The following is a 15,435-nucleotide window of genomic DNA, read 5'->3' on the forward strand; positions in this document are numbered from 1 at the left end:
GTGGGCTGTCATGTGCATTTTACTGTGGAGAGGCTTCCGTCTGGCCACTCTACCATTAAAGGCCTGATTAGTGGAGTGCTGCAGAGATGGGAGAACCTTCCAGAAGGACAACCATCGCCACAGAGGAACTCTGGAGCTCTGTCAAAGTGACCAACAGGTTTTTGGTCACCTCCCTGAACAGGTTTTTGGTCACCTCCTCTCCCGATTGCTCAGTCGGGCAGCCAGCTCTAGGAATAGTCTTGGTGGTTCCAAACTTCTTCCCTTTAAGAATGAGGAGGGCACTGTGTTCTTGGGGACCTTCAATACTGCAGAAATGTTTTGGTACAATTCCCCAGATCTTTGCCTCGACCCAATCCTGTCTCGGAGCTCTGTGGACAATTCCGTCGATCCCCATGGCTGGTTTTTACTCTGACATGCACTGTCAACTGTGGGACCTTATATAGACAGCTGTGTGCCTTTCCAAATTATGTCCAATCAATTGAATTTACCACAGGTGAACTCCAATCAAGTTGTAGAAACATCTCAAGGATGATCAAAGGAAACAGGATGCACCTGAGCTAAATTTCGAGTCTCACAGCAAAGGGTCTGAATACTTATGCAAATAAGGTATTTGTTTTTAATACATTTGCAAAAATGTCTAAAAACCCATTTTCGCTTTGTCATTATGGGGTATTGTGTGTAGATTGATGTTTTAAAAAAAATCAATTTTAGAATAAGGCTGCACGCAACAAAATGTGGAAAAAGTGAAGGGGTCTGAATACTTTCCAAATGCACTGTATATATGGCAATGGCTATTTGCATATAGGCTTACTTGAGCTCTGATTGGTTAATGGCGCACCGGTCTGTGTAGAGTACGGGTCTGAGTCATGCCTGTCGATGCAACAGAATCCTACTCCAATGTCAAATTGGGTGTCAAATGAAAGCTAAGAGACTATATTTTTGAGAAATGAAGGCATATAGTATATACATTTTTCAAACATTTTCATACCCAAAAATTAGGAATAAGCAACGGCTTTGATTTCTGGTCAAACAGATGGAAAAGGGGTCTTGTACAACATCTACCAGAAAGTTATAAAAGGTATTAGAAATACATCAAAACACAATAATGTTGAAGACCCCCTGCCAACTAATATCAACACTTATATTTAGTTTTGTAGAAATGATTTGCCTTTGGTAAGTTAAGTTAACATTGCCATGTGCCTTGTAGTTCTGTTTAAAGACGTTTTTCTAATTTCTCTCCCTCATGGGGAGGAAGTATAATGAAAGTTCACAGAGTAAAAGGTAAACCTACCAATGAGTTGTGTTCTTCCTGATATCAAGTTTGTTTATGAAGTGATTAAAAAGTAATAATTCTTAATAAAAACAAACCAGTAACGGAATTACTGCAATTGAATTGGCTACAATGGGACAGAGTAGTCACAAACCACAGTTGGGTCAGCAGCTACAGTCCTCCCTTCTACTGGCATACTGTTATGTTCAGCTCATTACTGGTTTCTTTTCGCTTTTTGTCATCTGGTGGTCAAAGCATGTCACCTCTCCCGGCTCTTACTGACACCATGACACCTAGCACCCATCCTCTTTCCATTTCTTGTAACAAGCATCCTCGCCCACTGAGTAGTGACTGACACGGACGTTGAAAAGTAGTTGGAATTTGGTCAGTCCACCCTGGGGGGACCAAATCTGAACCAATCATAGACGTCTATGTTTCACAAGTTTGGACATCACAGTAATGTACAGTATTATACAACGGGTGGTTCTAATCCCTATGGGTTAAAACTGCATTCCAGCCGGTGTCTATTCCACAAGTTAATACCAGCTAAATCTATGACATTAAAAAGCTTATTTACTCTGTTCCATCTGACTGCGCCATCCACTGTCTCATCAGGCCAGCCAGGCACTTTATAAAATTGGTCTCCACTATAAAAAGCATCTAGACATTATCTAATTTCTTTTAGACTAACATTTGGTTTTCAACAGCGGAGATTTGTATAAACGTTGCCGTCGGTCTGTCCGACGTTTGCAACATGGCTTCAAAGTTCTAATTCGATCTCCAGGTGTCCCATAGTAATGAATGTTTCGGGAGTCGGGATGAGACAGACAGGCAGCTTTTCTCAGCCAGTTGAAATCATGAATCAGCATAATGTTTATGGATATGTCAATTGAAAAAAAGGTCAAACGAAACCAAGCGCAGCTAGTTTGCCATCTTTCCAACTTCAGTTTGAAGTGAACGTGTTAGTTGTGTTGTTGGCTAGCTCCTCTGAACAAAAGTGTCCACTGACAAGGGTTGGGGGGGGGGGAACAACAATTGTTTTTGTGACAACAATTTTGGACCCCCTTGTGGCCCCCCTAAACGTGGAGTATGAAATAATTTTGACATAAATTTTTGCTATCGTTCTTTTTTTACATCCGTTATTAGACAGTGGCAACAATGATGATTATGAACATGGTCTTTTGCCTGCTAATGCCTGCAATGTAGTGAATAAAACGATATGACAACAATAACGTCTAATGTAACTGGCCCCTCTAACAGTACAACTGGCCCCAGCTTGGCCACCCCAGTTGAAATGGTCTAGAACCGCCACTGGTCCTGACAAGTGAGCACATTTTCTATGCCGGGCGTAATCGTACCTAACTAGCTCATTATTGTGGATGTATCAAAATAAATGTCACTAGAAAACAGCTTAAACAAATGCAGCTACTGTTGTTATTCTGTCTGCACTGTTTGACGTGACTGTCAGTTAGCCATAGTTGGCTAGCTAGCAAGCAAGGGATAAGAACGTTGCCAGCCAGTATGGCAATGGAACATTTAGAACGAACGACTGGGTCGTGTCCATAGATACAGAACAACCGGACAAACGACCAGCCGGCTTAGGAAGCAACCCTAGATGTGTCGGGACTATATATCTGGAAGGATGAAATGCTATGAATAAATATATCAAATAAACGATAATTCAAATGTCAAATCATTATTTGAATATGTTGGTAACCCGTTGTATAAAAGTGATAATGCCCTCCAAGCCGGTGTTTGGAGGAGATATTGGCACGGTTTGCCGACCCAAGACAACACCATTGCCAATATATCCTCCAAACACCAGCATCTCGGGCATTATCACTTAAGTAGAGCACAGTCGAGAACAGTACAGTACTGTGGGGGGGGACCCCTGCAGTAGAGCACAGTAAATAAAAGTACAGTACTGTACAGTAAGGCACACTAGAGTATACAACATAATGTAGGGAAGGGAGTTGAAATAATTTCCCTATTCGAATAGTGTCATGAATTTCTGTTGGATATCCGGATATTCGAAATGCATGTAGTTTGAAACGTATGTTTTTGACCTATTAACCTAAGCATTGCTGCGCGAGGGCTAGAGGCTGGCGCTCTATTGCTGCAGCTGTGGTGTGTGTGAGACGGGAGTGAGCAGACGGAGAGAGAGAGAGACGCCAAGGTAACTTGGCTACAGCCAAGACGAGCTAACTTTTAGCAGCCACAATGTTGTTTATCATCCCAGTGCCCGTCTTGACTGGAGTAGCCTAGAGAAGCTAATTGAGGCCACATGCTGCGCTTTCTCTCAAACCCCATTCATATAAAACAACAGTCATTTTATTCCATCTTGCATTAGTGAACTCCCACTCCACTTCCTACACATAGAGCCCCTTTGTCCATTTGATTGGCCAACATAAGCAACAAGCTACACACGTCTACTGGTCGGCTACTGATTTGTATTTTTATTAAATGGGGCGCTCCGTGCACGTCATAAAAACTACTTTCAAAATATTTTTTTTATTAAATTAAATCATTTGAAATGTCATGGTATTTCCTTGTGTGTAACAATGTCACATGGATGTTTTAATTTAGAAAAAACCTTTTCAGTGTTAAAAATAGGCCTATAATAGTTTTGTCTTGCAAAAATTAACTCATAAGTATTGGAACTCAAATGCCTGTTCGGATATTCGACTAACCGTGACCCTCCCGTAGTATAATGTACTGTATTGTACTGTAATGAACATATCTACTTTACTGTACTGAACTCCACTGCGATGTCCAAACTTGTGAAACACAGACGTCTATGATTGTTCCAGATTTGATCTGGTCCGGACCAACCAAATGTGGTCTTGTATGGGGGCAGAGCTCATTACAATAATAGCCAGAGAGTATAATAACACTCAAATACGCAAAATAAGGATATGGCCGATTTCTACCTTTGTATACCTATTCAGGATACATCACCATGAAGAGAATGATATTCATAATTATGCATTTCTATAAAGTACAGATCAGAGACCCATGATGTAATTCCGTTACCGGGTGTAAATCAAATCAAATGTATTTATATGGCCCTTCTTACATCAGCTGATATCAAAGTGCTGTACAGAAACCCAGCCTAAAACCCCAAACAGCAAGCAATGCAGGTGTAGAAGCACAGTGGCTAGGAAAAACTCCCTAGAAAGGCCAAAACCTAGGAAGAAACCTAGAGAGGAACCAGGCTCTGAGGGGTGGCCAGTCCTCTTCTGGCTGTGCCGGGTGGAGATTATAACAGCACATGGCCTAGATGTTCAAATGTACATAAATGACCAGCATTGTCAAATAATAATAATAGTTCAATAACTTCACTTCACCTAATGTAGTTCAATAACCAAAACAAAAAAATATCAAATTTGAGGTGTCATAGCTGACACACCATTCTTTCTGCAGGCATCTTTGAATCTTAATTCAGAGCAGATATTTAACAGTTTTCTGGAAACGTGGTCACATAAAGTGAGGGAGACATTACCGTAATTCTGTAATCAAATATTGCATCTGCAAAGTTCTTACAGTAAATGTGTTTTTGTGAAATTTGTGTAAATTGTTCAACGTAATCTTTGTGCATAGAGTTGTATGGTTTGTTAAACTTTGAAATCAATGGTTTTTCTTTGGCAGCCCTACTAGTGTACTGACCAATGATGTACAAGGGTTTTTCTTAATTTTTACTATTTTCTACATTGTAGAATTATAATGAACACATCAAAGCTATGAAATAACACACATGGAATCATGAAGTAACCAAAAAAGTGTTAACAAATAAAAATATATTTTGAGATTCTTCAAAGTAGCCACCCTTTGCCTTGATGACAGCTTTGCATACTCTTGGCATTCTCTCAACTAGCTTCATGAGGTAGTCACCTGGAATGCATTTCATTTAACAGGTGTGCCTTGCATGGTTACCACAGCATTCCGCAGCGATACGCCATCCCATCTGGTTTGCACTTAGTGGGACTATAATTTATTTTTCAACAGGACAATGACCCAACACACCTCCAGGCTGTGTAAGGGCTATTTGACCAAGAAGGAGAATGATGGAGTGCTGCATCAGATGACCTGGCCTCCACAATTGGTTACTACATGATTCCATATGTGTTATTTCATAGTTTTTATGTATTCACTATTATTCTACAATGTAGAAAATAGTAAAAATAAAGAAAAACCCTTGAATGAGTAGGTGTGTCCAAACTTTTGACTGGTACTGTAAATATATGAGTTGACAAAGCAAGGAAACACTGACAAGGCAATCCAGGGGAGCAGTGTTATGGACAACCAAACATGGCCACTGGTGGGTTTGCTTTACAAATAAAACCTCTGGGGGACCCCCCCCCCACACACACACAGTATTGGAAAAGTAATGTTATACCATCCTAATACTGTCCTCTCTCTTTAGGCCTCTTCGCCTTTACCCACCCCTTTCTATGTGTTTCTCTGGGCACCATGTGGTGGTTCTTCATTAATTCATCGCCCCCTTCAGCCTCCCTGCAGTCCTCTTTCTCTCTGGAAATTAAACCCCACACCCTGCACTACTCTCTCTCCCCACTTACCAACCGCAAACCCTCCTCTCGCCTCCCTCACCACGCTCTGCCATCAGCTCTCCCGTGTCACACAGGCGATCCTCCTAATCCAACCTACGGCTGTGTATGGCGGGACGGGGGCAGTCTCATCTAAGCCCCCACCACCCACCCACCCACCCGGTCACTTCCCAGAGGAATCGTCCATGCTGTCTTCTCACAGACAAACGCAAACACACACTGTCTCTCACCATCACTCACATCTCCTCATGCCATCCCAGCACCAGTCCTGCCTCCACACTACAACATCCATCCACAGTAGGTAGATGTTGGCGCTAAGTAAACCTCTGACTGATACAGGGTCAAGTTTTTCTCCATTTAACTAGTGGTGGCCGCAACACAGGGGTCCTCCAAATGGCTCGCTGTCATTGGTTGTGCGGTTGTACACAGAAAACTCACTGTGTTCATTAAGAGTGCGTGGAAGAGCAGGGTCTAAGAGGTGTGTGTGTGTTGGGGGGGGGACCTTTCACACCCAAACCTCACACACGTACCTAGACACACGAAACACACCCTTGCACATACATAATACCATCTCACATTCACACGCATTGTCGAGTCTCACCCGACAGTCGCACACAAACGCTAACAGTCTGTCCTTTTAGTCTGAATAGAAGAGCGGACAACTAAAATAATATGATGATTACTAGGGCTGTGACGATACCAGTATCACAATATTTTTCCATGGCAAAACATTTAAATACGAAGCAGACCAAATTCATTGAACCTGCTGTATTTAAAATATTATGTGCTATACAGTGGGGGAAATAAGTATTTTATCCCCTGCTGATTTTGTACGTTTGCCCACTGACAAAGAAATGATCAGTCTATAATTTTAATGGTAGGTTTATTTCAACAGTGAGAGACAGAATAACAAAAAAATCCAGAAAAACGCATGTCAAAAATGTTATGAAATGATTTGCATTTTAATGAGGGAAATAAGTATTTGACCCCCTCTCAATCAGAAAGATTTCTGGCTCCCAGGTGTCTTTTATACAGGTATTGAGCTGAGATTAGGAGCACTCGTTACCTGTAAAAAAAGACACCTGTCCACAGAAGCAATCAATCAATCAGATTCCAAACTCTCCACCATGGCCAAGACCAAAGAGCTCTCCAAGGATGTCAGGGACAGGATTGTAGACCTACACAAGGCTGGAATGGGCTACAAGACCATCGCCAAGCAGCTTGGTGAGAAGGTGACAACATTTAGTGCGATTATTCGCAAATGGAAGAAACACAAAAGAACTGTCAATATCCCTCGGCCTGCGGCTCCATGCAAGATCTCACCTCGTGGAGTTGCAATGATCATGAGAACGGTGAGGAATCAGCCCAGAACTACACGGGAGGATCTTGTCAATGATCTCAAGGCAGCTGGGACCATAGTCACCAAGAAAACAATTGGTAACACACTATGCCGTGAAGGACTGAAATCCTGCAGCGCCCGCAAGGTCCCCCTGCTCAAGAATACATATACATGCCCGTCTGAAGTTTGCAAATGAACATCTGAATGACTCAGAGGACAACTGGTGAAAGTGTTGTGGTCAGATGAGACCAAAATGGAGCTCTTTGACATCAACTCAACTCACCGTGTTTGGAGGAGGAGGAATGCTGCTTATGACCCCAAGAACACCATCTCCACCGTCAAACATGGAGGTGGAAACATTATGCTTTGGGGGTGTTTTTCTGCTCAGGGGACAGGACAACTTCACCGCATCAAAGGGACAATGGACGGGGCCATGTACCGTCAAATCTTGGGTGAGAACCTCCTTCCCTCAGCCAAGGCATTGAAAATGGGTCGTGGATGGGTATTCCAGCATGACAATGAGCCAAAACACACGGCCAAGGCAACAAAGGAGTGGCTCAAGAAGAAACACATTAAGGTCCTGGAGTGGCCTAGCCATTCTCCAGACCTTAATCCCATAGAAAATCTGTGGAGGGAGCTGAAGGTTTGAGTTGCCAAACGTCAGCCTCGAAACCTTAATGACTTGGAGAAGATCTGCAAAGAGGAGTGGGACAAAATCCCTCCTGAGATGTGTGCAAACCTGGTGGCCAACTACAAGAAACGTCTGACCTCTGTGATTGTCAACAAGGGTTTTGCCATCAAGTACTAAGTCATGTTTTGATGAGGGGTCAAATACTTATAAAATAATTTGCATTTTAACGAGGGAAATAACATTTTTGACATGCGTTTCTCAGGATTTTTTGGTGGTTATTCTGTCTCTCACTGTTCAAATAAACCTACCATTAAAATTATAGACTGATCATTTCTTTGTAAGTGGGCAAACGTACAAAATCAGCAGGGGATCAAATACTTTTTACCCCACTGTAGCTTGGAAAATAAATACATGTGACTCTGGATGAAAACATAATGATGTTTGTTTCCAACATTAGAGCTGTTTTCCTAAAGAAGTTAAATACGCTTTGTGTTTTGTTCCTTGACACGATACTAACGAGTATTGCGATACTGGTATCGTCCTGGGCCTAATGATGATGTTAATATTGATAACATTATGAGGATGTTAACGATAATGGCGACGATTGCGATGGAGAAGGATGACAGTGGTGATAATGATGATATGGAAATGATGCTGGTGAACCCTCATATGGATTAGTGTCAGGGAGGGGTCCTGTCTAGGGTCTGCCTGGGCACATCTGATTACCATGCCAACTCTACCACACTCTCTCAAGCGACACACACACACACACACACACACACACACACACACACATAACACACAGGAAAAAAACAATTGCACACACAAGCAAATGTATGCAAATGTAAAATAGCATGTTTTCCCACCACCCACACAAACACCAGTGTGATGCTGCATCTTCCATTTCAGTTTCCATTTTTTTAAAAGCAGCCGCAGACACAAAGACACTCCAGGCCTAATCCTTACATAATCTCCTTCTGTTATCCAACACCAAACTCTGTTTACCAGAAATATTTGTATCTTGCAAATATGAACTACAAAACAACTGGTTTAAAAAGGACAACATTTCTAACATCTCACTAGGCCTAATATATACACCTGTTGATTTGTACATAAATGCTATTCACACAGCTCAAAATGTCATAATTTCTAAGAACGGGACTTTTAGTAGGTTCTGGACTCACTACCAAATCCCTGGTAATAACCCCTTTCCCTTCATTCATCAACAAGATGAGCAGGGCTCTCTGGTCTATGATATGGAAACAGAGACATCTGGTGGTAAGAAATGAGACCACAGCTGAACGCAGAAAAGGCACATCTCAGTCTTCCTTACCTCACAAAAGCGGCTATAGGACTGCGTAGTGTTCATTTAGGCACCAAACTGTAGAAAACTGACTGAAATAGCGAGGGGATTACTTGGATTGGACCAATATAAAACGTATCATTTTGTTCACCATTGCAAACCGTTTAAAAATGTGTTCTGTTGCCTGCCTCAGTCAACACTACACAGGAAGGGATTATCATAGCTTGTCCAATAAGAAATGCTTGTTCTGTTTTCAGTTGCAAAAGGCTTTGCGACGTAGTGCACTAATGAATACAACCCGGAAGGTTGTCATGTTCTCTCATAGAACTCAAAACAGATATTGCCCGATCAATGCGCTCCAACCCCCACTTACCTAGAGAATGAGTTGAGAATGTGTTAAGTTATTTAAATGAAAAATGTCATCCTTAAATGGTATGAAACTTTGGCTATACTATATTCGGTAAAGCTTTTCAAAGTGGAGATAGATTATGACGTGACAGGAGTATTCAACATAGATATAGTAAAACAATAAATACTGAACAAAAACACATACATGTAAAATGTTGGTCCCATGTTTCACGAGCTGAAATAAAAGATCACAGAAATTTTCCATACGCAGAAAAAGTTTATTTCTCTCAAATGTGCACAAATTTGCTTACATCCCTGTTAGTGAGCATCTCAAGAAGTGAGCATCTCTGATTAAGCAGCATGATCATTACACAGGTGCACCTTGTGCATGGGGACAATAAAAAGCCACTAAAATGTCACACAACACAATGTCACAGATGGCTCAAGTTGAGGGAGCGTGCAATTGGCATGCTGACTGCAGGAATGTCCACCAGAGCTGTTGCCAGGGAATTGAATGTTCACTTCTCTACCATAAGCCGCCACCAATGTCATTTTAGAGAATTTGGCAGTACGCCCAACCGGCCTCAGAACTGCAGACCACGTGTAACCACACCAGCCCAGGACCTCCACATCTGGCTTCTTCATCTGCGGGATCGTCTGAGACCAGCCACCCGGACAGCTGATGAAACTGTGGGTTTGCACAACTAAAGAAGGTCTGCAGAAATAGTCAGAAACTGTCTCAGGGAAGCTCATATGCATGCTCGTCGTCCTCACCAGGGTCTTGACCTGACTGAAGTTCAGCGTCGTACCAGACTTCAGTGGGCAAATGCTCACCTTCAATGGCCACTGGCACGCTGGAGAAGTGTGCTCTTCACGGATGAATCCCGGTTTCAACTGTACTAGGCAGATGGCGTGTGGGCGAGCGGTGTGCAGATATCAACGTGGTGAACAGAGTGCTCCATGGTAGTGGTGGGGTTATGGTATGGGCAGGCTTAAGTTACGGACAACGAATACTTTTGCATTTTATCGATGGCAATTTTAATGCACTGAGATACCGTGACCTGATCCTGAGGCCCATTGTCATGTCATTCATCTGCCGCCATCACCTCATGTTTCAACATAATGCATGGCCCCATGTTACACGGATCTGTACAAAATTCCTAGAAGATGAAAATGTCCCAGTTCTTCCATGGCCTGCATACTCACCATATGTGTCACCAATTGATCACGTTTGGGATGCTCTGGATCGACATGTAAAAGAGTGTGTTCCAGTTCCCGCCAATATCCAGAAAATTCACACAGCCATTGAAGAGGAGCGGGACAACATTCTACAGGCCACAATCAACAGCCTGATCAACTCTATGCGAAGGAGATGTGTTGCGCTGCATGAGGCAAATGGTGGTCACACCAGATACTGACTGGTTTTCTGATCCACGCCCCTATCTTTTTAGGTATCTGTGATCAACAGACGCATATCTTTATTCCCAGTCGTGAAATCCAAAGACTAGGGCATAATGAATTTATTTCAATTGACTGATTTCCTTATATAAATTTGCATTTATATTTTTGTTCAATGTAGATTTATCTCTGCTTTTCAACACAGGCATCAATGAGATGACACATCAACATCAATGAGATGGTAGCCTAGAACTCTTGGACTACTATGAGAAAACATGTTTTGGCATATGGTCTAGTCATTTATGACATAGCGGGTTTCTTATGTAGTAGCCTCGCAGTGGATTAGGTTTAGTCTGTAGGCTGAGAGTTGAGGTTTAGTGTTAGGTCCTTTAGCTACTTCTCCAGTTGGTACAATAGGCAAGTGTGCATGGTTGTCAGACAGACTAGCAGACTTACCCAGTTTGTATGTGAGAACGTAGATTATGGTCCAGGGCGTCCCAGGTACTGACAGCAGCTTCCGCCACACCCTCCAGGGATGCACAGCGTCTGACTGGACCCCCTTCCTCCCCTCTGCCTGGCCCCTCAACAGCTCATCATCCAGCACGGGGGCCCCCCACACAAACAGCGCCACTCCGAAGTACACAAAGGCCAACAGCATGAACATAGGGCCCCACCCGGCCACGTCGATCACAGCCAGGAGCCCGCCCCCGGCAAACACCGAGCCGGCCTTGTAGCCCACCACCTGGGCCGTGTTGCCCAGGCCCAGCTCGCTACGGCCCTTCAGCAGTCCCACAGCGGCCCCGTCCACCGCGATGTCCTGAACCGACGCAAGGGCATTCATGGCCAGTAGTGTCCCCGCCACGCCCCAGATGTGGGCCTCTGGGGACAGGGCGGCGCTGGAGAGACAGGTGAGCGCCAAGCCAGAGACAGTAGCCACAAGCCAGAGCCGCTTGGTGCCCACACGGTCCACCAGGGGCGCCCAGAGGACTTTGAGCACCCAGGGAAAGTAGAGGATTTTGGTCAGGCCGATGCGCGTGAGGGAATGGCCCGCCCCACGGAGGTAGACGGGGAGCAGCGAGGACTGGAGCCCATAGGGGATTCCCTGGACAAAGTACAGGAGGCCCAGGAAAACCAGCTTGTCATTCATGATTCAATGGGAACGGGACAGTTCTTCAGGTCATGATGATGGTCCGGCAGGAGCTGATCAAATGGGTCGATCAGGCTAGGAGAGATGGGGAAGAGAGAGAGAGGATCATTTCACTGACAAAAAGTTCACAACCGGAGTCCCGGAGTCTGGTGTAGTGGTAGCACTGCTGACTCCAGACCACACATGCTAGCTGGAGATGGGGTTACAAATTCCACCTCGTTCCCTACTCTCTGTATCTCCTTCTCTACCTGTCACTGTCCTTAAAACAATACAAAAAAAATATGTATTTGTTTTTAAACATGAGCAAACGGAATTGAACTCGCAAGAAACAGTTTGGGGTTTTATTATGCAAGTGAAATAAACACATTATTGATTATTGCAGACTGATGCATCAGACAGCTGTCGAACGTTTGCTTATTCACCAGCAGGAATGAACTTTAACTAGTTCCTTTTCCTTTTTAATGAAATGTATAACATAATGGGATAATGTATAGATACAATTTTACGCCCCAAACTGACCTTTAGATAGTAGCAAGCTAAAGATAGTAGCAAGCTAATCTAACAATGTCTCGGTAAATAGGCTAGACATAGCACTTACAAACAATTAACATGCATGGCCAATACTCAAGCTAACGCTGTGATACAACCAATTCAGAACAAGTATCAGCGCGTGCCAATAGCTAGCAATTTCGGTCGTAATTTTTCAAATATTATAAAACGTATATGTCACTGCAATCTGTTTTCAAAGTTGTGTTGTTACATACTGGAATAGGCGAATCTGTTAGCACAAAGCCGATCCGCTTCCGCCCTGCCCTTGAAAAACTACTTCCGGGGCGTTTGGCTCTGTTTACCTTAAATAGCCGTTCATTTGACTACCAAACGGCTGGTAGTGCTTAAAAACGATGCAAAAATCGAACATTTCTACCGTAAAACCTAAAAGGTTGCCTACCACTATGTCAGATCGTTTACATGAACACTCTCTCCTCACTACCTATTGTTCCTGCAGTGAGGAATTACCATCTTCAGAAAATGTTTTTTTATGACTTTACTTATCTACAGATAATCATTGTATTGGGCTCAAAAAGCAGGAGCAGCAGTATACAAATCTGGGAGGGAAATGAATGTTTTTTTCACAGATTCTTCTTCTTCTTTGGAATATTGGCGATTGCACAATTGAGTGTGAATTCCGCCACCTACTGTGTGGGATGGAAACAGGATTCCCAAAAATGTAACAAAATATATATGTAAAAAACGACCAAGCTACCAAAAACGAAATAAATAAACTAAATCAAACAACTTTTCTCTTAAAAAAAATATAATAAAACAGATCTGATCCCTACACAGGCTCAAGGGGAACCTGGGAGGGCGGGTCTTCCGGCGCAAGTACCCCTTGCAAGTATTCACATGTAAAATCCTTAAGTCACAAACACTTTTCCGCCGCAGCCACAATAATGTAACTTTTCTTAGATTTATTTGAGACTTGTGCCGTACAATTTATAACTGTGGCAATGAACGCCACAAATCCACAGGATATCTTTTTTTTTTTTTTTACCTTTATTTAACCAGGTAGGCAAGTTGAGAACAAGTTCTCATTTACAATTGCGACCTGGCCAAGATAAAGCAAAGCAGTTCGACACATACAACAACACAGAGTTACACATGGAGTAAAACAAACATACAGTCAATAATATAGTACAAAAATAAGTCTATATACAATGTGAGCAAATGAGGTGAGATAAGGGAGGTAAAGGCAAAAAAGGCCATGGTGGCAAAGTAATACAATATAGCAAGTAAAACACTGGAATGGTAGATTTGTAGTGGAAGAAAGTGCAAAGTAGAAATAGAAATAATGGGGTGCAAAGGAGCAAAATAAATAAATACAATAGGGGAAGAGTAGTTGTTTGGGCTAAATTATAGATGGGCGATGTACAGGTGCAGTGATCTATGAGCTGCTCTGACAGCTGGTGCTTAAAGCTAGTGAGGGAGATAAGTGTTTCCAGTTTCAGAGATTTTTGTAGTTCGTTCCAGTCATTGGCAGCGGAGAACTGGAAGGAGAGACGGCCAAAGGAGGAATTGGCTTTGGGGGTGACCAGAGAGATATATCTGCTGGAGCGCGTGCTACAGGTGGGTGCTGCTATGGTGACCAGTGAGCTGAGATAAGGGGGGACTTTACCTAGCAGGGTCTTGTAGATGACTTGGAGCCAGTGGGTTTGGCGACGAGTATGAAGCGAGGGCCAGCCAACGAGAGCGTACAGGTCGCAGTGGTGGGTAGTATATGGGGCTTTGGTGACAAAACGGATGGCACTGTGATAGACTGCATCCAGTTTATTGAGTAGGGTATTGGAGGCTATTTTGTAAATGACATCGCCGAAGTCGACTATCGGTAGGATGGTCAGTTTTACAAGGGTATGTTTGGCAGCATGAGTGAAGGATGCTTTGTTGCGAAATAGGAAGCCAATTCTAGATTTAACTTTAGATTGGAGATGTTTGATGTGAGTCTGGAAGGAGAGCTTACAGTCTAACCAGACTCCTAGGTATTTGTAGTTGTCCACATATTCTAAGTAAGAACCGTCCAGAGTAGTGATGCTGGACGGTCGGGCAGGTGCGGGCAGCGATCAGTTGAAGAGCATGCATTTAATTTTACTTGTATTTAAGAGCAGTTGGAGGCTACGGAAGGAGAGTTGTATGGCATTGAAGCTCGTCTGGAGGGTTGTTAACACAGTGTCCAAAGAAGGGCCAGAAGTATACAGAATGGTGTCGTCTGCGTAGAGGTGGATCAGAGACTCACCAGCAGCAAGAGCGACATCATTGATGTATACAGAGAAAAGAGTTGGCCCAAGAATTGAAGCCTGTGGCACCCCCATAGAGACTACCAGAGGCCCGGACAACAGGCCCTCCGATTTGACACATTGAACTCTATCAGAGAAGAAGTTGGTGAACCAGGCGAGGCAATCATTTGAGAAACCAAGGCTATTGAGTCTGCCGATGAGGATGTGGTGATTGACAGAGTCGAAAGCCTTGGCCAGGTCAATCAATACGGCAGCACAGTATTGTTTCTTATCGATGGTGGTTACGATATCGTTTAGGACCTTGAGTGTGGCTGAGGTGCACCCATGACCAGCTCTGAAACCAGATTGTATAGCGGAGAAGGTGCGGTGGGATTCGAAATGGTCGGTAATTTGTTTGTTGATTTGGCTTTCGAAGACCTTAGAAAGGCAGGGTAGGATAGATATAGGTCTGTAGCAGTTTGGGTCAAGAGTGTCCCCTCCTTTGAAGAGGGGGATGACAGCAGCTGCTTTCCAATCTTTTGGAATCTCAGACGACACGAAAGAGAAGTTGAACAGGCTAGTAATAGGCGTTTCAACAATTTCGGCAGATCATTTTAGAAAGAAAGGGTCCAGATTGTCTAGCCCGGCTGATTTGTAGGGGTCCAG

At 43.4% G+C, this 15,435-nt stretch overlaps 1 protein-coding gene across 4 annotated transcripts in view; it reads right to left on the minus strand.

Moving 5' to 3' along the window:
* mfsd3 (major facilitator superfamily domain containing 3) overlaps positions 1-13,110 on the minus strand; it is a 36,315-nt gene extending 23,205 nt beyond the window's left edge. The window contains exons 1-2 of one of the 4 annotated variants that reach the window (XM_014160681.2): positions 12,853-13,110; positions 11,311-12,076 (exon numbers count right to left, since the gene is read on the minus strand). In XM_014160681.2, coding sequence (XP_014016156.1) covers positions 11,311-12,001 — 691 coding nt within the window. In that variant the 5' untranslated portion in view covers positions 12,002-12,076; positions 12,853-13,110. Of the gene's footprint in view, positions 1-11,310; positions 12,077-12,520 lie in introns of all 4 variants that reach the window. The other 3 variants (XM_014160678.2, XM_014160680.2, XM_014160679.2) reach the window with 3 other exon arrangements.
* Between the last annotated feature and the right edge of the window lie 2,325 nt (positions 13,111-15,435).

The sequence above is a fragment of the Salmo salar genome, chromosome ssa20 (genome assembly GCF_905237065.1).
Source record: "Salmo salar chromosome ssa20, Ssal_v3.1, whole genome shotgun sequence".
NCBI lineage: Eukaryota > Metazoa > Chordata > Actinopteri > Salmoniformes > Salmonidae > Salmo > Salmo salar.